Source organism: Pteropus alecto, unplaced genomic scaffold (genome assembly GCF_000325575.1).
Source record: "Pteropus alecto unplaced genomic scaffold, ASM32557v1 scaffold76, whole genome shotgun sequence".
NCBI lineage: Eukaryota > Metazoa > Chordata > Mammalia > Chiroptera > Pteropodidae > Pteropus > Pteropus alecto.
In genome coordinates this window covers 14,995,236-15,017,897 of record NW_006443138.1, presented here as the reverse complement: position 1 = coordinate 15,017,897, position 22,662 = coordinate 14,995,236, and the positions used below count along the sequence as shown (strand labels likewise).

General features: G+C 34.0%; 2 protein-coding genes and 2 pseudogenes across 8 annotated transcripts in view; 2 read left to right on the top strand and 2 right to left on the bottom strand.

The window, feature by feature from the left end:
- Nucleotides 1-6,116, bottom strand: part of PTPRQ (protein tyrosine phosphatase, receptor type Q) — a 214,476-nt gene extending 208,360 nt beyond the window's left edge. Inside the window, 6 exon segments of the mRNA XM_025040984.1 lie at nt 887-1,101; nt 2,475-2,732; nt 3,199-3,334; nt 3,748-3,882; nt 4,714-4,761; nt 6,104-6,116. Coding sequence (XP_024896752.1) covers nt 887-1,101; nt 2,475-2,732; nt 3,199-3,334; nt 3,748-3,882; nt 4,714-4,761 — 792 coding nt within the window. The 5' untranslated portion in view covers nt 6,104-6,116.
- Nucleotides 6,117-12,056: 5,940 nt separating this feature from the next.
- On the top strand, nt 12,057-12,175 carry LOC112472519 (annotated as a pseudogene).
- A 3,006-nt stretch (nt 12,176-15,181) lies between these two features.
- Nucleotides 15,182-22,662, bottom strand: part of OTOGL (otogelin like) — a 128,327-nt gene continuing 120,846 nt past the window's right edge. For 6 of the 7 annotated variants that reach the window (XM_025041052.1, XM_025041046.1, XM_025041048.1 and 3 more), the window contains 3 exons: nt 22,405-22,450; nt 17,834-17,913; nt 15,182-17,098 (listed from right to left, as the gene is read on the bottom strand). In XM_025041052.1, coding sequence (XP_024896820.1) covers nt 16,898-17,098; nt 17,834-17,913; nt 22,405-22,450 — 327 coding nt within the window. In that variant the 3' untranslated portion in view covers nt 15,182-16,897. The remainder of the gene's footprint in view (nt 17,099-17,833; nt 17,914-22,404; nt 22,451-22,662) is intronic. The other variant, XM_025041050.1, reaches the window with a different exon arrangement.
- On the top strand, nt 21,542-21,660 carry LOC112472490 (annotated as a pseudogene).

The window sequence follows — 22,662 nt, the reverse complement described above, 5'->3', positions numbered from 1 at the left end:
CGTCCCGCCACGGCAACCGGGAAGGAGCCGAGGTCTTAGGAAGGAGCCCCGGGGCCTCTGGGATGAAAAGAGATCATGCTGAATTGTGGCTCTGTAACGCCCGGTGTTCACACTGCGGGGAGGTGGACGTGCTATGAGCAGCCTGTCTTATCTCAAATGTCTAAGGAAAACACAGCCTTTTGTTATATATAAATTTATATATATATAAATATATATATATAAAAGAAGAAAGTGCACAAGATAAATATTTGAGAATCATTGGTTTATATAATAAATTAAGTGAAGAAGTGGATGAGATCACTCAAATGAATTTGAGAGATCTGGGGAAGGCCAAAATTAAAGCATAATTAGGTAAAGAAACAGATACCTACAAACAAGATTGAAAGAGGTGAGGAAGCAATGAATAGGCAGAGTACAGAGGATCTTCAGGGCAGTGAAAATACTCTGCATGATACCAAAATGATGGATACATGACATTACATATTTGTCCAAACTTATAGAATATACAACACCAAAAGTGAACTATAATGTAAACTATGAAGTTTGGGTGATCATGATGTGTAGGTTCTTCAGTTGTAACAAATGTACCACATTGGAGTTGATAATGGGGGACGCTATGTATGTGTGGAGGCAGGACTATAAGGGTATTCACTGTACCTTCCCCTCAATTTTGCTGTGAACCTACAACTGCTCTACAAAAGAGAGAGAGAACAGAGAGATAGGAAAATAAAAAGAGAAACAGCATCTGGCTTAAAACAAGTACTCAATAAATATTCATTGAATGAACGAAGGAAGAAATGAATGAATAAATAAATTAGTGAATGGATGAATATAGATAATACAGTTTTGTTTATCATGTTATACGCATTTCTTTACAGTTACTGACCTTCAAATCGTTAAGACCAGTCCATATTATTATTTGATTCTTTGACCTGAAATATGAAAATAAAAATTTTTTTTCCTCTTCACTTTTTATATCCACAAGGTGTGCAGAATTGAAGGATAATTTACAATGTTGCTGGGCTGTATTCCATGCCTTACTCTCTTTGCTAATTCTGTAACAGCTACTCTTTAATGCTACCCATCCTTGTGAGCAAGAACCTACCAAAAGAAAAATGCTCCGTTAAAGATGAATTCAGTAATATAACATTTCATAATTATATTTCTTAACATCTCTAGAAGTTAATTGTGAAAACCTCATAGCATTAATTGTGCACTTGCCCTTTGTTTCTCTCAAACCAATAAAAGTGCTAAAGCTGTTATTATTCAAGTAGTAAATGAATTACTACCAATTAAAATAGCTTTTTAAGAAGCCATAAGAATTAATTATGCAGAATTATTGTCCCATTATAACTTAATTAAAACAAAAGACAGATGTTTTTCTTTTTTTAAGGTACTTTAGGTTGCCTTCCTGTCCCTTACTCCTGTGCTGGAAGAAAATTTTTAAAATATATTTTAGTTTTCTTTTTATTTTAGAGAACTATACGTAATGCTTGCTAAGAATTCTGTTCTCTGCCACTTGACTTCAAATGGGTTCACCTTCCAGAAAAAAATAAAATAAAATGGAATGGCTGCTGAGACTTTTTCTCGGAGACTGCATATCACAGAAAGACTAAGGAAAACATCATCCTGTTCGGAGGAGGTGTTGTACTTTAACTCTTGTTCGCGCTTTGTCAGCACGTCCACCCACAATATTAGGAAGCTATGAGAAGAATCTTTTGAAAGAACTGTTGTCTTATTTTTTCACAGGGGAAGAAGGAAGATGGGGAAAAGGAAAGCTTTAATTACCTTACTGTCTTGTTCTTACTATTCAAGTATCTTTCCACTTCACTTGTAAACAGACATTGTGGTTCATTGATTATTCTTTTAGAGGGTATTAAAATGGGACTCTTTGCCCATCACAAGAGTGTATTGACCTCATTAGTATATATGACTCTTTCTTCTTCTTGTATCTTTTCCCACCATGTGGGGGAAGAAAGTGGAACTAGGAAAACAAAAAATTTAACACATTCCCTTTCTGCTTATAATATTCTAACTTTTGGTCACATCTGATCAGGGATGAGTAATGGAGAGGCTTTAAATAGGATGACAGACTTATTTTATTAGATTTGAATGGACCTTTTAGTATCTAAAAATGAGACTATTCACTGATACTTTAGAGTCACCTAAAAAGCTATAGAATTTATATGAACTATTCGGAGTTCAAGAAAAGAGGACCCACCTGGTTCGGTTTAAAAGTGGAAGGAAAATACAGTTGGTTCTTTCCTTTATACTGCTAAATCTACCTTGACTAAATTAGTCAAATACCATAATGATATAGTTAGAAAAAGGGGACTATGCTAATTCATTTATAAGTATTTTACAGTGGTTAATACTTGGCTGGATCACTTCTTAATAGAACAATGCAACTGCCAAGTTATCTACAAAATGTATAATAAATATATTAATTAATAACAAACTAAATATCCATATACCTGTTTCAACTTGAACATCCAGTCTCTGAAGTATATTTATAGAATCCAAATGTAACTGTTTAAATTCAAAAGTAAAAGCATATAAGGTGGCAGGTTTCAAATCATCCCACTCATAGACATTGACATTATTTTGCATAATTTGTGAAGAATTATTAAGAGATATTGACACTGAAATGTCATTGGAAGATAGCACACTCCAGTTAAAAGAAACACTTGTACTTGTTGCTATTGTTTTAATATTTCTAGTTGAGATTCCACCTAAAAAAATCAGAAAGAATAATTAGTATGCTGTCAAATAAAACTGAATGAAACACAAGGATATTGAATTACAAAAGATTTCCATGGTAGAAAAATATTACTAACTATAAAATATTTTCTAGACTATACGGGAGTTTCTTGTACCCTATTTAGAGTGAATGAATTAGATTACAAATCCTCATTATAATATTTTTTAGAATAATCTGGATTACACTTAACATTTCCACTATACCTACTTATTTATATTATCACATATTAAATGTCAAAACTAAAAATGTTATTTTTAGCTTAAAATTTATTTTAAATATTGAAATTTATATTATATTTAAAGAATAAAAGACTACTATCATAATGTGATTTTCAACTACCATTACATACCTGTTAATCATTGTAAAATTCAAATTATCTGATATTTTCCCTTTTATAATTAGGTAATATAGCTGAACAACATATATATATTACTTACGAGTTTGAAATGACTTCTCACTTAAAATTTGTCCATATTTTATGGATTGTATAATGATATGATAGTCTTCATTTTCTTCTAGTGTTATTATTGATTTTGGAGGTTTTTGTGGGTCTGTTGGAATGCTTTTGACATTCTGTAAATAACAAGCCACATTTCCTTAAGAAATGTATACTAAATCTGTGTCAGATACACTACAAGTTTGACTTTTGTACATCTTCATAAGAAACAGTTTTTCCAATATGGAATATAAACATACACATAAAATATCTATTTTTACATAAAATGTTACTTTTTAAATAGCTATTCTCTGTAATAAGGAAATTCTAAAACGGGAAATATATCATCAGTTCCTTTGAAAAAGTTGAATATTATTTTGATCGACTATTTATTGAAGATACTTCATAAATTCTAACATTTTATGTTAATAAAATAAAAGTAAGAAATCACAGTAACTATTAAGTTCCTATTTCTGATATAGCATTTAGTGACAACAAATTTACACTGTGCTTACTGTTCATCAAAGTCAAAAAAAAAATGATGTCTTACTTTTTGGGCAAAATTATTAAGAAGTTGGTATTTTAAAAAATAAAATTCAGGACATCCTCCCTTAGGAAATTCTTCCCATTCAATAAAAATTGTTGTTTGTCTATTTACTGGCATATAATAAAAACTTTTTGAGATCTGAAATGAAAAAGAAAAGTAATGGTAAAAAAATAATAAAAATGCAGTCTTGGTTATTAATTTATAAAAATGAAACCTATAATATGCCAAATAATTGGAAAATATTTCAGCAATATTGATTTCTACACATGAATTAAATAACATCCATTGGATACTGTATTTGTAAACATAATTTGAAAATAACTTACAAAAGGGAAGTAAAATAAGAGCAGGGAAATTTAAGATCCATGTTTTTCAAACTAGGAAACACTGCATTCCCAGTGTCAAAGGTAAGGAAGAGACAGGAACAACACAGTACACCCTCCTGGCATGTGAACTGTGTACCTTGATGATAATGACTACAAAACCAAATTATTTCACAGACATTATTGACAATACGTTTGCGATTAAAGTAAGTTTGAGTGCAAAATGTTTGAGTCATTTTAGAGCCTTAGTTTATTACCAATTGAGGCAAAATAGACCTTAAGATCAGAGGCCCTTTACCTTTTCCAGATGACAAAAAAAGTGTTCAACTCTCAGAACGATATATTTATCAAAATTCCTACCAAAAACAACCTTAAAATGAGTCACCATGCCATGTCTTTTACCAAATTCCCATCTCTCGCTCCACTGATTATCCCCACACATTTTGTAAGCAGTGAAAACAGATGCCATCTATATGTACAAATTTGTCCAGCATCTAGCAAAGAAAATATTTTTAGGTAATAAACCTAATATTTAGTACTATTTCTCCCAACATACCCCTTGTTTTTCAAAATGGATAGACTCAATGCATTAGCATCCTGCCCATTAACTAATTATTCCAAATAGGGCATATTCAAAATGTCTTACCTTTATAGCATACAGTATCCAGAGCAGCAGAATAATTAATTTCTCCATCTGGAAAATATTCGGTTCAATTAAACATGTATATTTTTAGATTCAATGCTAAACTATTCGATACTATGTGGTGTGTGTGTATCACTTTAATATCATGTCTTCAACTTAGCCTGACTGCTCATCTAACTGAATGTTAAGGCATTAATAAGTAGGTGCTTCATGATACTTTCCGCCTAATAAAATTGGAAATATTAGTGCTTTCCAACAAATAACAAAATAATTTGCTTCTAAAAGCTTCTATAATTATATACAAACGTATCAGAAATAAAAAGAATTATCAGGCAATTACACGAAATTACATTGCATTATGTGAAACTATTTAACCTTAATTGGTGGAAATCTAGAACACCTACACACTGCTATTCCATTGGAAGTAATTCCTCACATTTTATCATCATAAAAAGTATTTCAATATACTGTTGATGATGGGAAAGACATTAAAATCTGTTTCAATTTATTTTTTAAATGTATTCATCTAAAAAGCTTTGTAAAGTTTCCTAGGAACCTAGAGTCCCTGGGGACCTAAGAACTTTTTACATTCATTTTAAGATATAAAAAGAAAAAAAATACCCTGTATTTAAAATATATATTTCTACAACTGAAAAACGGGATTTTAATAGTGAACAGGTACCCAGGACCAATTTCAAAATTCTCTAAAGCTCACTCTAAAGCAGATTTCATCCTACAAAATCTTTTTTAGTTCTAATTAAGCAAGTGTCCAAAATATACCCAGTTAAAAAGAAATACCTAATCACTCAATCCGCAGACTCCTCCACAAAACTGCAAAGCTTTAACCTTGTTAGAAAGTGTTCTGTCCACGGGGCTGTAGTATTAACCATCACCCCCTCCTCCCCCGCCGCACGCCGAATCTAAGTGTAATGTAGAATTTCAAAGGCTTGTGTACAATAATAACGCCGACGTGGAAAGATCGCCCCCGCTGCGTGTTCTGCAAGTCCAAAAGTCCCCGCTCAAATTCAGTGGTGAGTCACCGTGCTTGCGCCCAGGCGAGGAGAAAGAGAGTAGCTGTCCTGAGACGCACCGTTTTAGAGTCCAGAGGAGCTAATTTTTAACCGGCGTTGAGAACAGTATAAAGGAAAGAACTATAATGTGCGTGTGTGTTGGGGGGCCAAGGGGTGGGGGGGCGGTAAGAGTGGTTAGACTAGTGGGGGAAAGAGGAAAGAGCAGAGACCTGGAAGCCACAGCGCGGGGGGTTCCCGGAGAAGACTGCGGGTGCCGGGCGCCCCTGCAACCCGTCAGGACACGACCCTTTGCAGGCGCGCGGTGACCGGGTCCCGGAGGCGCAAAGGCGGGGACCGCGCAGGAGCAGGAGGTCGCAGCCCACCTCGCGGCCTGCCGGCGTGCTTCCTCTTCCCCGCTCCTCCCCGAAATCCCTCGCTCTGCTCCGCTCCTCCCGCCGCTGCTCTGCTGGGTGTTTCCCCCGCCACAGCGGTGCCCTCTCTCTCCATCCGGTTAATTAAGTGAGGGTCTCCATGGCAACGGTATGCAGCGGGAAGGAGAGAAGTGGGAGGCGAGTCCCAAAACATTGAAATGTGGAGGAGAATTACACTCCACATGGAAGAAGGGAGGAAAGGGTAAAGCTTTGAAGAAGAACGCGAGTGGGAAGCTGGCTTCTCATGAAAAAGAAACAGAAGTCGATCATGTGGCTGTAACTCGCCCTAGTCCGGCAGAGTTTTAAGTTCAACCATGTGGCTATGTATAAAGGCACATTCTTACATTGTTCAAATGTTGTGTGCTTTGTTTCCTGCAGCATTTGACTGTATTGATAAAACCCTTCTTCCTGAGCACTTCTCAGTTAGTTTCCCTGACATCACCCTCACCTGGTTCTTCCATCTTCTTACTCCACTTCATACTCTGACATTTCTAATTGAAAATTGGCTTACCTATGGTACATTCTTTCAGTCTGGGTTATTTCATTCACATTCCAGACTCTCGCTCATTTCGTCTTAGATCTCATTTCTTTCCAGGGCTTCAGAGTGGTATTTACAGCTCCACTGGCCATCTCCACCTGGGTGTTCCCCCCAAGCAACTCAAAACCGTTTTTCCAAAACTATATTCATGATCTTTTCTCTCCCAGCCCTTCCTGAGAAGAGGGTCAGCCAACCGAACAAAAAAGTCACCAACTCTGCATTCTCAAATCCTTTACCTCACTACTCAAAGCCAACTTGTCCTCAAAAATCCCTTTGAGTCTATATGACTATGTATGAAGATATTCTAAAACATCTCTTAAGGGGATTTCTTGCTCTGTATTCCCACAACCATGGGCTTAATTGAAAACCTTTATTATCTCTCTCTCTCTCTGGAAATTATGTGCCACGTTTGAGTTGGAACCTCAGTTCAGATCCTATTGCTCCATTTACTCTGAAAAGTTGATTGTGGTCAAGAGTGAGATTGCAGAGTGCTTTTACTTAAGTAAGTATAAATACTTAATATTGAGTGACAACTAATATTGGTTCACTGGGATTACTGCCAATAAAACCCACACTTGGACTATGCCTTCTTGTCTGATAACCCAGTCTCTCCTAAATATTGTTAGCTAGTTGGGGAGGGGTAAGAGTGATAAGAGTAGCTAGTGTGATCTTTCTGAAATACACATATGATCATGCCTGGGGTGCTTATTTAAAAGCCTATTCTGACTCTTGGTTGCTTACAGTGTACCTCTGAACAAATTCACTTTTCAATATCACTCTTCTCCTTTCCCCTGGCACCCTATCTTATACTCTCAATGAAGTAACAGGCCATATATATTTGCACCTCTGTTTTCCTATAGAACTTTGTTTATATTGTAGTGTACAAGTTTACTTTTTTAGTATTTATGTTCTCAGACAAATCAGGAACTCTGTGATGGCAGACTATGTCTTAATTCAACACAGTTATAGATATGAACTATATGTTGTTTCAATTCTTGAAGGTTCTACATATCTTTTATCTTTAAAAGTGGAAAGTGTCAAGGCACTGTATCGCAAAATGATTTCATTGCCAGTGAATTAGCTTTTAGGCTTTGGGAAATATGATCAAATTAAAAATCCATCAAGAATGTTAACAAAACTTACTGTGGTAATCACTTCGCAATATGTGCATGTATCAAATCATTATGCTGTATGCTTTAAATTTTTAGTATGTTATATGTCAATTATATCTCAGTAAAACTGGGGAAAAAAGAAAAATCAAGAAACTGGTCATAATAAACAAATAATCCATTAAATGAATTGAGTAGAGTATACATATTTCAATATGGCTTTTTTAAATCATGCATTGTTTTGCAGAGTGACATTTTAAGTAAGCAGCCATTGTAACACTACCACTTTCTGTAATTTACGTCAATCTCTCTACTAGCACAGTAAACTTGGTAGCACGTTAATCAATATGGTTTCCTTAAAAAGCTCTCCTTCCTGAGAAAATATCCTATGAAATATAGTGTGGCCTTGTTTCTGCCTTACCCTTTATTTTTTTTTGGCCTAGGAACTTTGGTATAGAGAAACTACGTAAAGATTCAAGAAAATCGTGGGTCATTTCTTCTGAGAAAAGGGAAGGTGTAGATCTAGTATTATTTCGAGGCATTTGTTCTTAAGAAAAATAAATGATTTTTCAGATAAAAGCCATTTAAGCAATCATGGAGATCTTCAATATCTTATAACATGAATTTCCTAATAGGAAATACATTGTTTGAGATTGGGTCAACATATTTGCATAACCACATCCCTGATAGAAGTGTGACAAATATACAAGTAATCACAATACTCAACCCTTCCTCACCTTCAACTTCCAGTCATTTATTCAATCAAAATACTGAGTGCAACGAATGTGATCAGTTCTCCCCTTCATGGGGTTTAAATGTGTGTGTGTGGGTGGTGGTGGTGGTGGTGGTGGTGGTAGTGGTGGTGGAGAGGGGAGTTCCCCACATCATCAGGCGATGCTTGGGTCACCAGCTGAGTATCTTACAATTCAACTCAATTCTGATATCTACCTAGAAAGAGCATCAGATTCCACAGGTTAAGGGTTAGGCCTATAAGACTATCCCCTATACCCGCTTTAGATGCCAGTCACAAGCCCAACTGGCTACAGATTAGAGGTTCCTATGACCCCATCTTTGGATTCAATTAATTTTCTAGAGAGGCTCACAGAATTCAGGAAGCCTGTCTATTGGTTTATTATAAAAGAACATAACTCAGGAACAGCCAGATGGAAGGGATGCATAGGGCAAGGTAGTGGTAAGGGGCACGGAGCTTCTATGTCCTCTCCAAGTGGGCCATTCTCCCCAAATCTTCATGTGTTCACCAAACTACAAGGTTCCAAACCCTGCCCATTTGGGATCTTATAGAGGCTTCATTACATAGTCATGATGGATTAAATCATTGGCCATTGGAGATTGATTCAACTTGCAGCCTCTCTCCTCTCCTTGAAGGTCAGGTGTGCGAAAGTTCTGACCCTCTAATCACAGGGTGGTTCTCTTGGCAACCAGCCTCCATCCTTAAGTGTGGTCAAAAAGTCACCTCATTAACATAAAAGACAACTTTATTGCTCTCATCACTTAGGAGCTCTGTGTCCAAAACAGGGAGGAAGACCAAATATACATTTATTATAAATCACTGTACAATGTCTAGATACCTGATGTCCCTTCATCCCTTCTTATTAGATTAATCTAAAACAGATCTCCCTATCTCTAGTTTTCCCCTACTTTAATCCATTTTCAACTGTCTTCAGATTAATCTTCCTAAAGGTCAGTTCTGATAATGTTACTCTCCTACTTAAAATGTCTTCAGTGGCTCTTCAACCTCCCTAATTCTATACTCTGTTCATTGAAGTCCTCCAGCACATTTCAGTTCACTTTATACATTTCAGTTTACCTCAAACATGTTCAGTTCACTGTTTTTATCCTTAATAGTTTCCTCTTATCTCACCTTTCCCGTGAAGCTTTTCCTGGGTTCCCCTAACAAGAGTCACATCTCTCTCCTCTGTGCTTCTATGTCATTTAATACTTCTAATGGATAGTTCATTAAATTCTATTTTTAATAGCATTATCTGTGGACACCTTAGTATCTCTGCCAGACTGTAATCTCCCTGAAAGTAAAACTTATGTCCTATTGATCTTCATATTACCCATGGAGCCAGTAGTGATACCTTACATAGTAGGCACTCAAATATTTTTTTGAATAAACACTTGTTTAAGGAATATTATAAAACTCTGTCATTTCCATTTTCTAGATGACACTTGGGGCTTATAACTTTGTAAAGATTTAAAAATGTTTTTGGAAATAGCGAATATAAATTTTAACATGAGTTAAGTCACTCTAGAAAAACTCATGCACGATCGATTATGATAAAAACGTCTTCTGGTTCTGCTTTAAATTCCAAGAGCTTTTCTGAGAGTCCTTTGCAATGCATATGAGAATGTTTGTTTCTTCATGCTTTACTCGTTAGAGTAGCCAGATCTATTACATTCCAGAATGTGGAAATGTGTACTGTTTTAGGGTCACAATGAAATAGTACTTCAAAATTAAAGACCAACATAAAAATATTTTTCTTTAAATCTTCTAACCTGGATAAATTAGTGGTATTGTTTTTGTGTTTTCTTGTGTCATGTTTCCTGTTCTTACAGGGTTTTTTTTAATGTCCTCTTTCAGAGAATTTTGCTCAAAATTTTCACACAAAAATAACACTTTCATAAGATGATATGTAATCAAAGTGAGTCAGATTTCTAACACTATTTAATAGACATTGTTGCTATAGAATTCCAAAGCTTTATTTTGTTGGCATGAGTTATAAGAGAAAGAAAATAAAAGATGGATTAGCAGCATTTTTTTATCTGTATTCAGTTTCTTAAATGTGATGATGCCAAAAAGATTGGTTTTTTTCCTATAATTAAAATTGGTCTTTTCTACAATGTAAAATTTCCTAAAAACTTATGATATTATCTTTTTAGCATATTAATTTATACAATATGAAAAGTAGTTATTGCAATAGATCTTTTATAAAAAGATTCAATCATCCAAATTAATCCAAATTAATTTACTTTGAATGAAAATGGTATGTTTAATAAAGTATTACTGGCTGAGCTTCAGGATCCAAGATTAAGGTTTGCATTTTTCTATATCCATTGATGTGGACTAAAATGCAAATGTCATGTTGAGAATAGAACCAAAGAAAAAGGAAATTCATCCCTGGGATAGGGATAGTTCTGAAGTCATTCAAAGATCTGGTCCATTAAGTTTATGGCTTTCCGGCTAGATTTGTTAGCAAGTATGCCGAGACAGATGTGACTTTTCACATTTAACATATTTAATGAATTCAGTTCAGTAAACTTTTACTGAGAAAGTGATGAAGAAAGTATCTTAGATGGAGAGACAGAGCAAAAATTTGAGTGACTACAAGGGCTCTATATCCAGAGGAGAAGATCTGTTATCTTTATACCTTGAAAAATCGGAGAAATAATTAAAGACCAACACAAAAACATTCCTCCTTAAATCTTCTCACTTGGATAAATTAGTGGTACTGTCATGTCTCTCTTTACAGGAGACAACAGAGCTCTGTGAGCTCACAGGGATGGCCAATGATCCCGGCTCATCCAACCTTAACACTCTAACCCTTACTCTAGGCAGAATTCTAGGATGACAGCTAAAATTCCCATCCCCTGGTATTCATGCCTTATATAATCACCTCTACCTGAGGGTTAGTGGACCTGTGAAAATGGTTAGATCATCACTTCTATGATTATGTTACTTTATATAAGACTTCATTATAGCAGAACAATGGAGGGATTCCCCTGTTGGCTTTGAAGAAGTAAGCTGTCATGATGTGGGAGGGCCAAGTGGTTAGAACATGAGTATAGCTTCTAGGAACTGAGGGTGTGTCCCATTCCACAGCCAGCAGGAAAACACAGAACTCAATCCTTCAATTAGAAGAAGCTTAATTGTGTCAACAATCTGAATGAGCCTGGAAGAAGAGGACTTCAAACCTCAAATGAGAACACAGTCCTAACCAACAAATTAATTTCAGCCTTGTGAAATCCTGAGCAAAGAGCCCACCTACCCCCTATCCAGACTCCTCACTTACAGAAACTGTCAGATAAAAATATTTTGTTTTGAGCCAATAAATATATGGTAATTTGTTTCATAGCAATAGAAAACCTATGCACACCCACAGTCAATGTAATTTGTCAGTTGATAAGTAAGCCTGGCCAATCATTGCATAGAATTTTCTAACTAGAGCTCAGAGATAACTGTCCGTTTTTGTTGACAAATATAATAAAGGTTGTTTCATCAAAACTGCTATGGCCAATCTACGGCCATGCCACCCTGAACAAGCCCAATCCCATCTGATCTTGGAGGCTAAGCAGGGTCGGGCCTGATTAATACTTGGATGGGAGACCACCTAGGAAGACCAGGTGCTGTAGGCGTAAAAAATAAAAAACAAGGGATTGTAAACTGACAAGGTCCTTGCAATCTGTGAGGTCAACCAAGGGTTGCCTCGCCTAAAAAAAATTAAAATAATAAAAATAAAAAAAACTGCTACGGCCATGTGCAAAGATGCAGTGGCCAAAGTTGAAGATGGAGCAATCCAGAGTGCAGTGGGACAGAATGAAGCTGGCACCAGAGGTCAACCAAGGGTCGCCTTGCCTAAAAAAAATAAAAATAATAAAAATAAAAAAACTGCTATGGCCATGTGCAAAGATGCATTGGCCAAAGTTGCAGATGGAGCAACCCAGAGTGCAGTGGGACAGAATGAAGCTGACACCGCAAGGGAAGCAGAGATTAAGACACTTAAGTTCAGGCATATCATTCTCTCTTGTACATATCAAAATTTGGTTATCTCAATTTCTCAAATTCGTTAAAGGACATCCTTTGGCATCCTTTAGCTCCACCCCCAGATTAGTAAGTAACATCACTGAGATTTGAACCTAAATAGTCTAGTTCCAGAGTCTGTTTGCCTAGCCATTAATCACATGAAGACCTATAGAATCTCCTTGTCATTAATTAAATAATTTATTTTGTTTAACCTGATATAATTTAGAGCAGCTGCAGCTAGATCAAAGAAATGAATACAAGTAGAAAAAGTACAAGTATCCAGGTACTACTTTTAACATAAAATCTAATATATTTATATCTCATGACTCTAAGAAATAATCATTTTCTAAATGTTGATTTTAATGTACTGTCTTGATATCAAATAATTCTCATATGTTTGGTTAAGCATTTATTATCCTAACATTATTCTTTGTATAATCTTCTATTCCCTTGGCTTCTATGACCCCCGTTAAGACTCCAGGCTTTACTCCAAACTCTATGGCTATTTTTTCTCAGCCTCCTCCTTCTTTGATCGTTCTTTTACTGTATGATCCCTAAATGTTAAACGATCTTGGAACCCTATTTTCCTTTCACTATGCTCTCACCTTAGCTAACTTAATTCGTTAGCATAGCTTTATGCTATTTATATGTTAACAAATCCTAATTTCCAGCAGAGATTTCTCATCTTGGAACCAGACCAATAAAAACAGCCATGTACTAATAATTTCACTCAGTTGTCTAATTGTGTCAGCATTCTCAGCATAGAATTCTAAATCTTCCCAATCACCCCCAAAATGCTCCTCCATCCACCTAATTGCTCACAATCTCAGAGGCTTTCTCAATATACGTTTTTTTGTACCCTAATGATTAGCAAATCCTCTTGACTTTATGTTGAAATATATCTCGTATACTACAACTTCCTCTGTCTGTACTGTCACTGCCATTTCTCACCTATTCCACAGCAACAGCATCTAACCGGGCTCTGTTTATTTTTTGGCTCCCCAGCCCATCTCATCAGCATCATCCTGCACCACACTCCTCATTTTTCAAAATGCACAAAAAACATTCCTTGACTTGTCCTGGTCCTTCCCTCCCACAAGACCTTAGTACATACTATTTGCTTTGCTTGGAAATGTTTCATTAACTTACACTCGACCTCATGTCTCAACTGACACATCACTTACTTCAGAGGTCTCCCCTTATTTCCACCTAACCCAAATTAGATTTTCTGCATCACTTCCTCGTAGCAACCTCTACGTTGCCTTTATAACATGTCACCATCTATCCTAATCCCCCCCCACCATTTATTTATGCCATTTTACTACTATATTGTTTAGCCTTCCTATAAAAATATAAGTAAATACGATTATATTTTCTTATTTTGATCAATTTCATACAAAATCTAGCATTCTACATATGCCGTTCTATACTTTATTTCACTTAAAAATATACTCTAGAATCATTCCACAGCAGTATAGAAAATTTTTTTACAGTTGCATAGTATTACATTATATGGATTAATATAATTTATTCAAGTCTCGTTGGTTCCAGTCTTTTATATTAGAAACCATGCTGCAATAGATAAATGTGTACAAATGCTATTTTGTGTTTGCACAGTTGTTAGTGTAGGATATTCTCGATAACTTGGGTCAAACCAAAAAACACCTCTAAATTTTAATAGGTATTTAATTGAGAACACCTCAGGATTTCTACAGTTTCGTGTCATCACCAATGACATTTGGAAGTGCTTGTTTACCCAGAGCCTTAAAAATATAAAAATATAATTAGACTTCTGAATTGCTACCAGTCTGATAGGTAAGAAATTGCATTTCAGTGTAGATTAAATTTGAAATGCTTTTATAAAGTTATTCTTTATCTTTTCATTGTTAAAGAGTCCACTAGTATTATTTCTTTTTTTTTTTAAACTGTCAATACAAGTTGTTGGTGCATTTTTCTATTAGATTGTTGAATTTTTTAGGATGAAATTAGTCTTTAGCAGTGTTTCATTGCAGATATTGTTCTTTGGTTTTATATATTTTTTTTTTGACTGACATTTTTGGTCTTAGAAAATTTGTCTTCAGTTTTTTTGTTAAATTTATCAATCTTTTTTAGGCTTCTGGATATCGAGTCAGAATTAGAATAGCTTTCCCCACTCTAAGATTGTAATGAATTTTTCTCATATTTTCTTTTAGAATTTCTACGTCTTTTTTTTTGTTTGTATTTTTAACATTTAAATCTGATACATTTAGAATTTATCCTGATATCAATGGATGTATGAATCCAAATTTCTCTTTGTCCAAGTTACTATCCAGTTGTCCCAACTCTATTTAAAATGGAAAGTCTATTTATAGCCCTCTGCTGATTTGAGGGCCACCTTTATTATACACTAAATTCTAAAAAGTTTTGGTCTCTCCTCTGGACTTTCTTATAACTTTGTTTATTTACCTAATGCCTACTTTCTCACTTGACTCCGTGAGAAAGACATGAGCACCGTGTCTGTTTTGTTTTGCCTGTGTCCTCAGAACAGTGCCTGGAACATAGCAGGTGCTCAATACATATTTGCTGTATTTGAGAATGTTTATGAAGTTCTAAGAAAATGTTTCCCTTTTCTCCACAAATAGGTTTAAAGATGATTTAATATTTTTAATTTAATAACAAATATTTACAGAGCATGAAAATAAAGAAATGGGTGGTAGACAATATATAATACGATGTGCCTCATTTAAGGTACATAACAGTTTTTCTTAAGCAAAATGTTAATTTAGTCTAACAAAAAAACATTTGATTCAATCTATTTGTTAACAGGAGTCAAAGAATACTGAAATGAAATACCTAGATGAAATACTTATATTAAGCACAAATAAGATAAAATCAATATTTATATACAGTAGACACTGGAACTTTGCAGATGCAATATCATTTCATTCTTTCAACTATTGCTAGGTAACCCTGGTGATCCAAGATATCTAATAAGTTGCAATTTTTGATTTTGATACAGAAGCAAATCACCTAACTCAAATCTGAGCCTAGACCACCAGGCCCCTGCATCTGCTTTTCAATGCAAGTTTACTGTTCTCTTATTGATGTTTGATTTCATTTGGTCCCCACAATAATACCAAATAGGGCATTCTCTCCTTTTATAAACGAGGAAACACAGATAATTACACACTCTAAGTGTCAAACAACTTGGGAATTTGTGAGGATCTCAGAATATATTCCTTGCAAATATCAATAATCTACTGTATGTAAAAAGTACAGCATTCCACTATAGAATTAATACATTCAAATAATTTTATTTCATTCTTCATTGGCAAAGCAGCAGCATGAAAAGTAAAATAGCACAACTTCAATAGCATGCAAATACATCTCAGGAATCAGATGTGCATGAGACAGTAAATAGCTAAATAAATGTTAAATAGTAACAACATATTTCAATGGTATAAAAAATAAAAGCCCCAAATATCTCACCTCTATTTAGTAACTGATGCTACATTTCCCCATTCCTTGTTATTTGGATAACTACTATATATATATATGTATGTACATATGTATATGTGGCATTATTTTCCTTTTTTATAAAGCCATTGAATTTAAAATTCTTAATTCTGTGCAAAGTAAACTTTTTAAGAATAAAAGATTTTGTAATAGACACTTTACTATACTGTTCAAAAGAAAAGAACATAAGACTAGAATATAAAAGACCTAGACTTAACTCAACTGCTAACATGAATTCACTACATTGTTATAGTAAATTAATTTGCACAAGTCACACAGCTTCTCTGGTTATCTGCTACACCTGAAAAATGAGGAATTTGCAATAGTAATATCCCTAATATCCAAGGAGGCTTTAAATAACCTAAAACCCTGTAGTTCTAGGACCTGTATCTGACAGAACTTTTTATGAATCTCCAGATGCCAATTCTAACTGATTACATTTACCAGACTAAAAAGTAAGGATAAAAGAGTACCTTAATTTGGATAGCTATGTGAATCAAAAAATAACTATTAAGTGAAACTTCAAGACTTCTGCAAAATAACTTTCTAATTAATGAGCATGTTCCAGGTCTGCTGCATGTTGCAGTTATATACATAATAGCATTTCAGCTCAACACTTAAAAAATCACTTGATTCTCTAAAATAGAGTAAATCACTAAATCTAATTTTTCTATGGAAATTGTGCATATTTTGTATAATGTTAAATTGCTATATCCTAATAGTTTAAAAAATACATTATTGTTCAACAGTATAAATCTGCCCAATGCCTAAATAATAGCAATAAAAGTCAACACCATTTGACATTATGATGTTGCATAGAGTTCTTGGAATCCATAAGTTTAATTCCACTGGCACGTGCAGTCTATAGGTTCCTGGAGAGTGTACATGATTTCAGTGCCATTTCCTGAACAATACAGAGGCACAGTCAAGTTTCGAACCCCATTTTCACGACAGCACTTGCAGAATCTTAGATGGCTCTCAATATTGATGTTATATATGGTAGCCGATGGGCATTTTCCATCACAGGATGCGACATTTATCTATAAGGAAAGACAATGAAAAAAAAGTCTTAAAAATTTAAAAACTTGTTACTTGATTCTACTAAGAAGTCAAATAAAAGCAAAGCTTTCTTCTTTATCACTATAACTCTCAAGCTTCATTCAGTACATTAAAAAATTGTAAAACATATTAGGTTGAAATTTAGTAACTCAGATAAGTCAAAGAGATGGGAATGCCAAAGACAACAATGCTAATAACTCAAAGTATGAAATGTGCTCATGTAACTAGAGAAGTATCTGCAATATATTAATAACAATCTAATGAGTCTATTGCAACCTATATTATCTCATGACTCAATAAATCATATTAAAGGAGATAAATCATATTAAAGGAGATATAGTTAGAACTAGGAGATAAATCATATTAAAGGAGATATAGTTAGAACTAGACAATAAATCATATTAAAGGAGATAAAGTTAGAACTAGGACTATTTTTGCTGAGTAAAATTGCATAGTTAAGAAAATATGTGGTCAACTATATTTAGGTTTAACTTCCACCTCTCTTAAAGAATTGCAGTTATCATTCAAAACTTTTGATTATTTATGCTAAGAATAATTCACACTTCTTCACAAACTATTTTAATATTATAATTTAGGAATAATCTCAAGTTAAATATTGTAAGCGTTGACATTTTATTGGCTTACAAACAGTGCTGTGACACATATACATTTGGAAAGACATATGCCCTTTATGTAACAAATATTTTTACACTTACAGAGCTTTGACTTATACAGTCCTGTTTCCTTATGACTGATTTAATAATCACTTTCTGGCATATTCTTTCTTCTCGTTTACCTGATAAAATATAGAATGTATTTATGCATTAAAAGGCCCATGTCAAATTGTTTCTTAATTCAATTAACATATGAATATATTGAAAATTAATATGTTCATATAAAATGTATTCCTAAATTAAGAAATATTTAAAATTTCACTCATATATTTGATGTTCAATATTTATTTTCATCTTCTAAATAGGTGTTCTCATATTTTCTAGTTTTATACTTATCTCTTTATCTTAATATCCTAAAATAATTATTATAATTACAAATCAAAAATATTCTGCATGTATAGTAATGCTCACATCAACCTGTGTGTGATGTAAAAATAGATAAAATACATATTTAAAATTCTAAAAATTAAAATAACTTTTGAAATAAACCATAGTATGTAATGAATACACATGTACATAATTAAGGTATCTGTACATATATACCTAAGTCTATTTGAAGTTAAAAATTAATAGATTTAAAACTACAATATTTTAATGTATATTAATAAAATATCAAGCATGAATGTAATTGAATTATCAACCATGTTGAAATGTATGGCTAAGTGATATTAACATAATTTTATGACTGTGAAATGATCTCTTATGATTTTAAATGAAAACACTTTGTGTTAACTAATGACATTTATATGCCTCTGTGTGTGTGATGGATTATCATATGATAATACACCAAGAATATATATTTAATGCTGTATGTAGTAGCTATAACCCTGAATCAGGATGCAAAAGACCAAGGTTTTTTACTCTGATACTAATTCGCTTGTCACTTTAGGAGAGCCACTGAATCATTCCACTGTTTCCTTGTCTCAAAAGATTAGATTTAGATTTGCAGTGTTCCAATGATTTTAGTCACAAAATCTTTTTATAAATAAATGCTTATGTGCAATCCCAACAAGTAAAGTGTCTAAAAGTTAAGCTACTCTGGTTAAGGAAAGATTGCCTAAAATTAAACTGTCCTTCTAAAGGTCACCCTTGATCTTCAAATTGCTAAATTCAAGGTCACATCTCAGTTCTTATTCTATTTCTAAGCAGCATTTGACCCAGTCCATCACTCTCTCTTCCTCCTTGATACTTTCTGCACTTGGCTCTTAAAGCACCCTCTTCGGTTTTCCTCCCATCTCATTCATGCTCCTCCTCAGTCTCCTTTTTCTTTTTCCCTTACCTGACCGCCCAACTCTAGCATGGCCCAAGTCTCAGTGTTGGAGATAGAGGGCAGGTTGTTTTGTACCTTATGATACTTTCACCTAGTGGTTACTTCATTAACCCTTCTAGTCATATGTACGTTTAAGAAGAAAGAATAGTCGAGAAAGAAAACATCTTTAACATGACATATAAGATACCTTATCTTTTCTTGCTATCAGCTTCATCTCTGTGGTATAGCCACACTTGCCATTTCTTTTGATCTCAACACTCTTCATTATTCCTGGCTGACTTTCTGAGGACATTGAGTCTCTACTCAAATGACACCTTATTGCATAGATATTTTCTAACCACTCACTTAAAATAGCAACCCAGTCCCCCTCACTCTCTACCTCTTTTATTCTGCACTATTTTTCTTTACTCGTCGCATAATAGTACATATTATGTGTTCATTGTTTCTTCCCTTTCTTGATAACATGCACTGTGTATGCAACTCTCTTTCATTCACTATCACAGTCCTAGGGCTAAAAGACTGGTGCATGGTAGACACTCAATAAAATTGGTTTGATAAGTCAGTTCATTCAATGAATAAAATGGGATAGCATAAATTTATTGTTAGTTGGCTGAATTTGGTTGTACCAAGAGGCATTTCCTATTCATTCCTCAGAGACTTTACTGTAACACATTTTGTTTAGCACAGAACCTGTGATAGTATCCGGCATGCACGGTCTCTCCAATGTAGCCTGGTCACCCAAAAGCAAAGACTGCAGACAAAGGTTCTCTGATACCAAAGCAGAAACTACTTACTAATCCTTACACATCAGATGGGAGAAACTGAGGTGGCTTATTATTATTCTGCAGCTTCAAAGAGCTGAGTGGAATCAAAAAGACCCTGGGCCCAGGCATTGGACAGGCCTAAATCTATTACTGATTACTGTAATCAACTTTTTTGAACCACCATTTCTTCACCTATAGTGGAAACCATACCTACCTCTTCACCTAGCTCATGGAACTTGTGGAGATTAGTCATAGTACTGTCTGTAATAAGCTTAATAAAGTGTTGCTGTGTGACAGGCAATAAATGGTAGTAATATGGTCAGTCACAAAAATCTTCTTCCATCCACCCTCAGTTAACATAACTGTATTCACTTCTCTATTAATTAACATGGGGTTACAGAATCCAAGATCTTAACATGGCAATATGATTCTATTCCTTTTGTATCTATTCTATTCCTGTATCTCATACCTACAGAAGAGTCTAGCTTCTGAGGAAGCAGGGAAAAAAGAAGTGAGATCATAAAAATATAAACTCCCTCAGATTCTGGAGCTTAATTTCATTCTTTGGGTTCCTGATACAAATACTATTGGATGCACATTAGTTTACATTTGATTCAGAGAATACTAAATTAAAAATTACTTATTCTTAATAGTAGAAAATTGTCAATTAGTGTGTGTCTAAGAGCCTGAGTAATTAAAAAATGCATAAGTGGCATTATATTATCCACAAAGTCCCGGCAATAAAAATTGTTATGGGTTGAATGTGTCTTCCAAATATTCCTATGTACCTCCAGAACTGTGAGACGACAAATTTCTAAGTCGCTCAGTTTGTACTACTTTGTTACAGCAGCCCCATCAAACTAATACAATACCAAATTAGATGTCAGGCCATCCTATGCTGAACTTTTTTGCTTGTTGTTGGTAGGTTTGTATGTTAGATTTGGCTTTTCATACATTATGTAAATAAAAACTCAGTCATTCTAGTCCTGCCACTGATCAACATATATCATCAGTCAGCTTCTCTCTGCTCTCTCCTAAAACTTATTTTGGTGATGTTCCAGAATATTACAAGTAGTTAAGATGCAAGCAGTGAAATCAGTTCTGGAGTAGAATCCTCATAGCTCACAAGAAGTATGAGTTGGATGAGTAACCTAACCTCTCTAAGCTGAAAATCAGGATAAATTTGTTGCAATCAGGATAAATTCATTGGAATTTTGTGAGGAATAAATACTATGTAGAAAATTTAGGAGAGTTCCTGATTTACAAGCTGTTATTATGGTCAGTAGTATATATAATAATTTTGGTGCATCAAATGTTAATACATTTTAATATTCTGTTCAATATGACAATACAGCTCTAAATAGACAAGAATTTTCTTACTTATTTATGGGATTTAGCCCTTCATGAAAGAAGTTCAGAAATCTCACCTGAGAGGCATGATAATTTGTAATATTCCAATCCCACATCATGGCATTGTTAAACTAAACTGTGTTATAACATTTTTCCTGTAAGCTTTTCTACACAATTAAAAAATTATTGTCTATGCTAGGGTTTCTAAAACCCCTATTCTATTTTGATATAAATTCATAAACACTTCAAAAAGTGAAAAGTAAAGGTAGCTGCATGAATACCCATCTATTTTATTTCTAGCTTTAAAATCATTAGCAATCACTATGAAATAAACCTTATGATTTAAACTAATATAAAATATATTATGTCTACAGCCATGTTACTCTGAACAAGCCCAATCCTGTCTAATCTCGGAAGCTAAGCAGGGTCAGTCCTGGTTAGTACTTGGGTGGGAGATCATCTAGGAAGACCAGGTGCTGTAGGTGTAAAAAATAAAAATATAAGGGATTGTAAGCAGACAAGGTTCTTGCAATCTGTGAGGTCAACCAAGGATTGCTTTGCCCCAAAATAAAATAAAATAATAAAATAAAACAAAATATATTGCATGCACATAACTTTAATTATCAAAATAATCATGTGAAGTTTTATATATAAGATTTAAATATATTCACTAGATGGGCATTTCTCAGAAATATCATACAGAACCACAGATTTGTTCTAATAGATTTAGAAATACTGCACTGTGTGTCCTTATTTGAGTCACAATGCCATTCTCATCATAACCTACTTAACTTTGTGTAGTTCAGCATGTTCCAAGTAAATTTAACCATAAAGTATTTTTAAACTTAAAACCTATTAAAACCTATTATACCTACTAACCTTAAACTTAAAACCTGTTAAAACCTATTATACCTACTAAACTTAAACTTAAAACCTATTAAAACCTATTAAACCTACTAGACCCTTTTGTAAAATGCAACAATAAAAAATTTTTAATATTTAAATTAAAATTCATCTAAATTAAAAACATTCTACTTATATTCCAGAAGATAGAGACTAAATTACGTAATAATCATCCACATGGCATAAAAACATTTAAATAATATACATTATAAAATTTGTTTCCCTCTTTACATCACAGGAACTGAATTTTATAAAAAAAATCACGATCACCATGAATAAGTAAAACTAATCTATCAAATTAATAGATATAATATGTCCTCACTTACAGATCTTGCAACAGCCTTCATTATAAAGCTTTATAATCCCTTCATTCTAGGAGGAGAGAAGGAATAAAGTCAAAACTCACAGTGTTTTATTTCTCTTAGACTAGAAATAGAAAATTTTCTCAATATTTTTATTAAATATCACAAAGCCATTCTAGAAAAATAATTGGGATTTAATTATTTTTTAAAAAAATTCCTTCGATTTTAAAATTAGGAGCAGATATTTTGTTTAAAATTTTGTTTCTTCATTAGTAATATGAA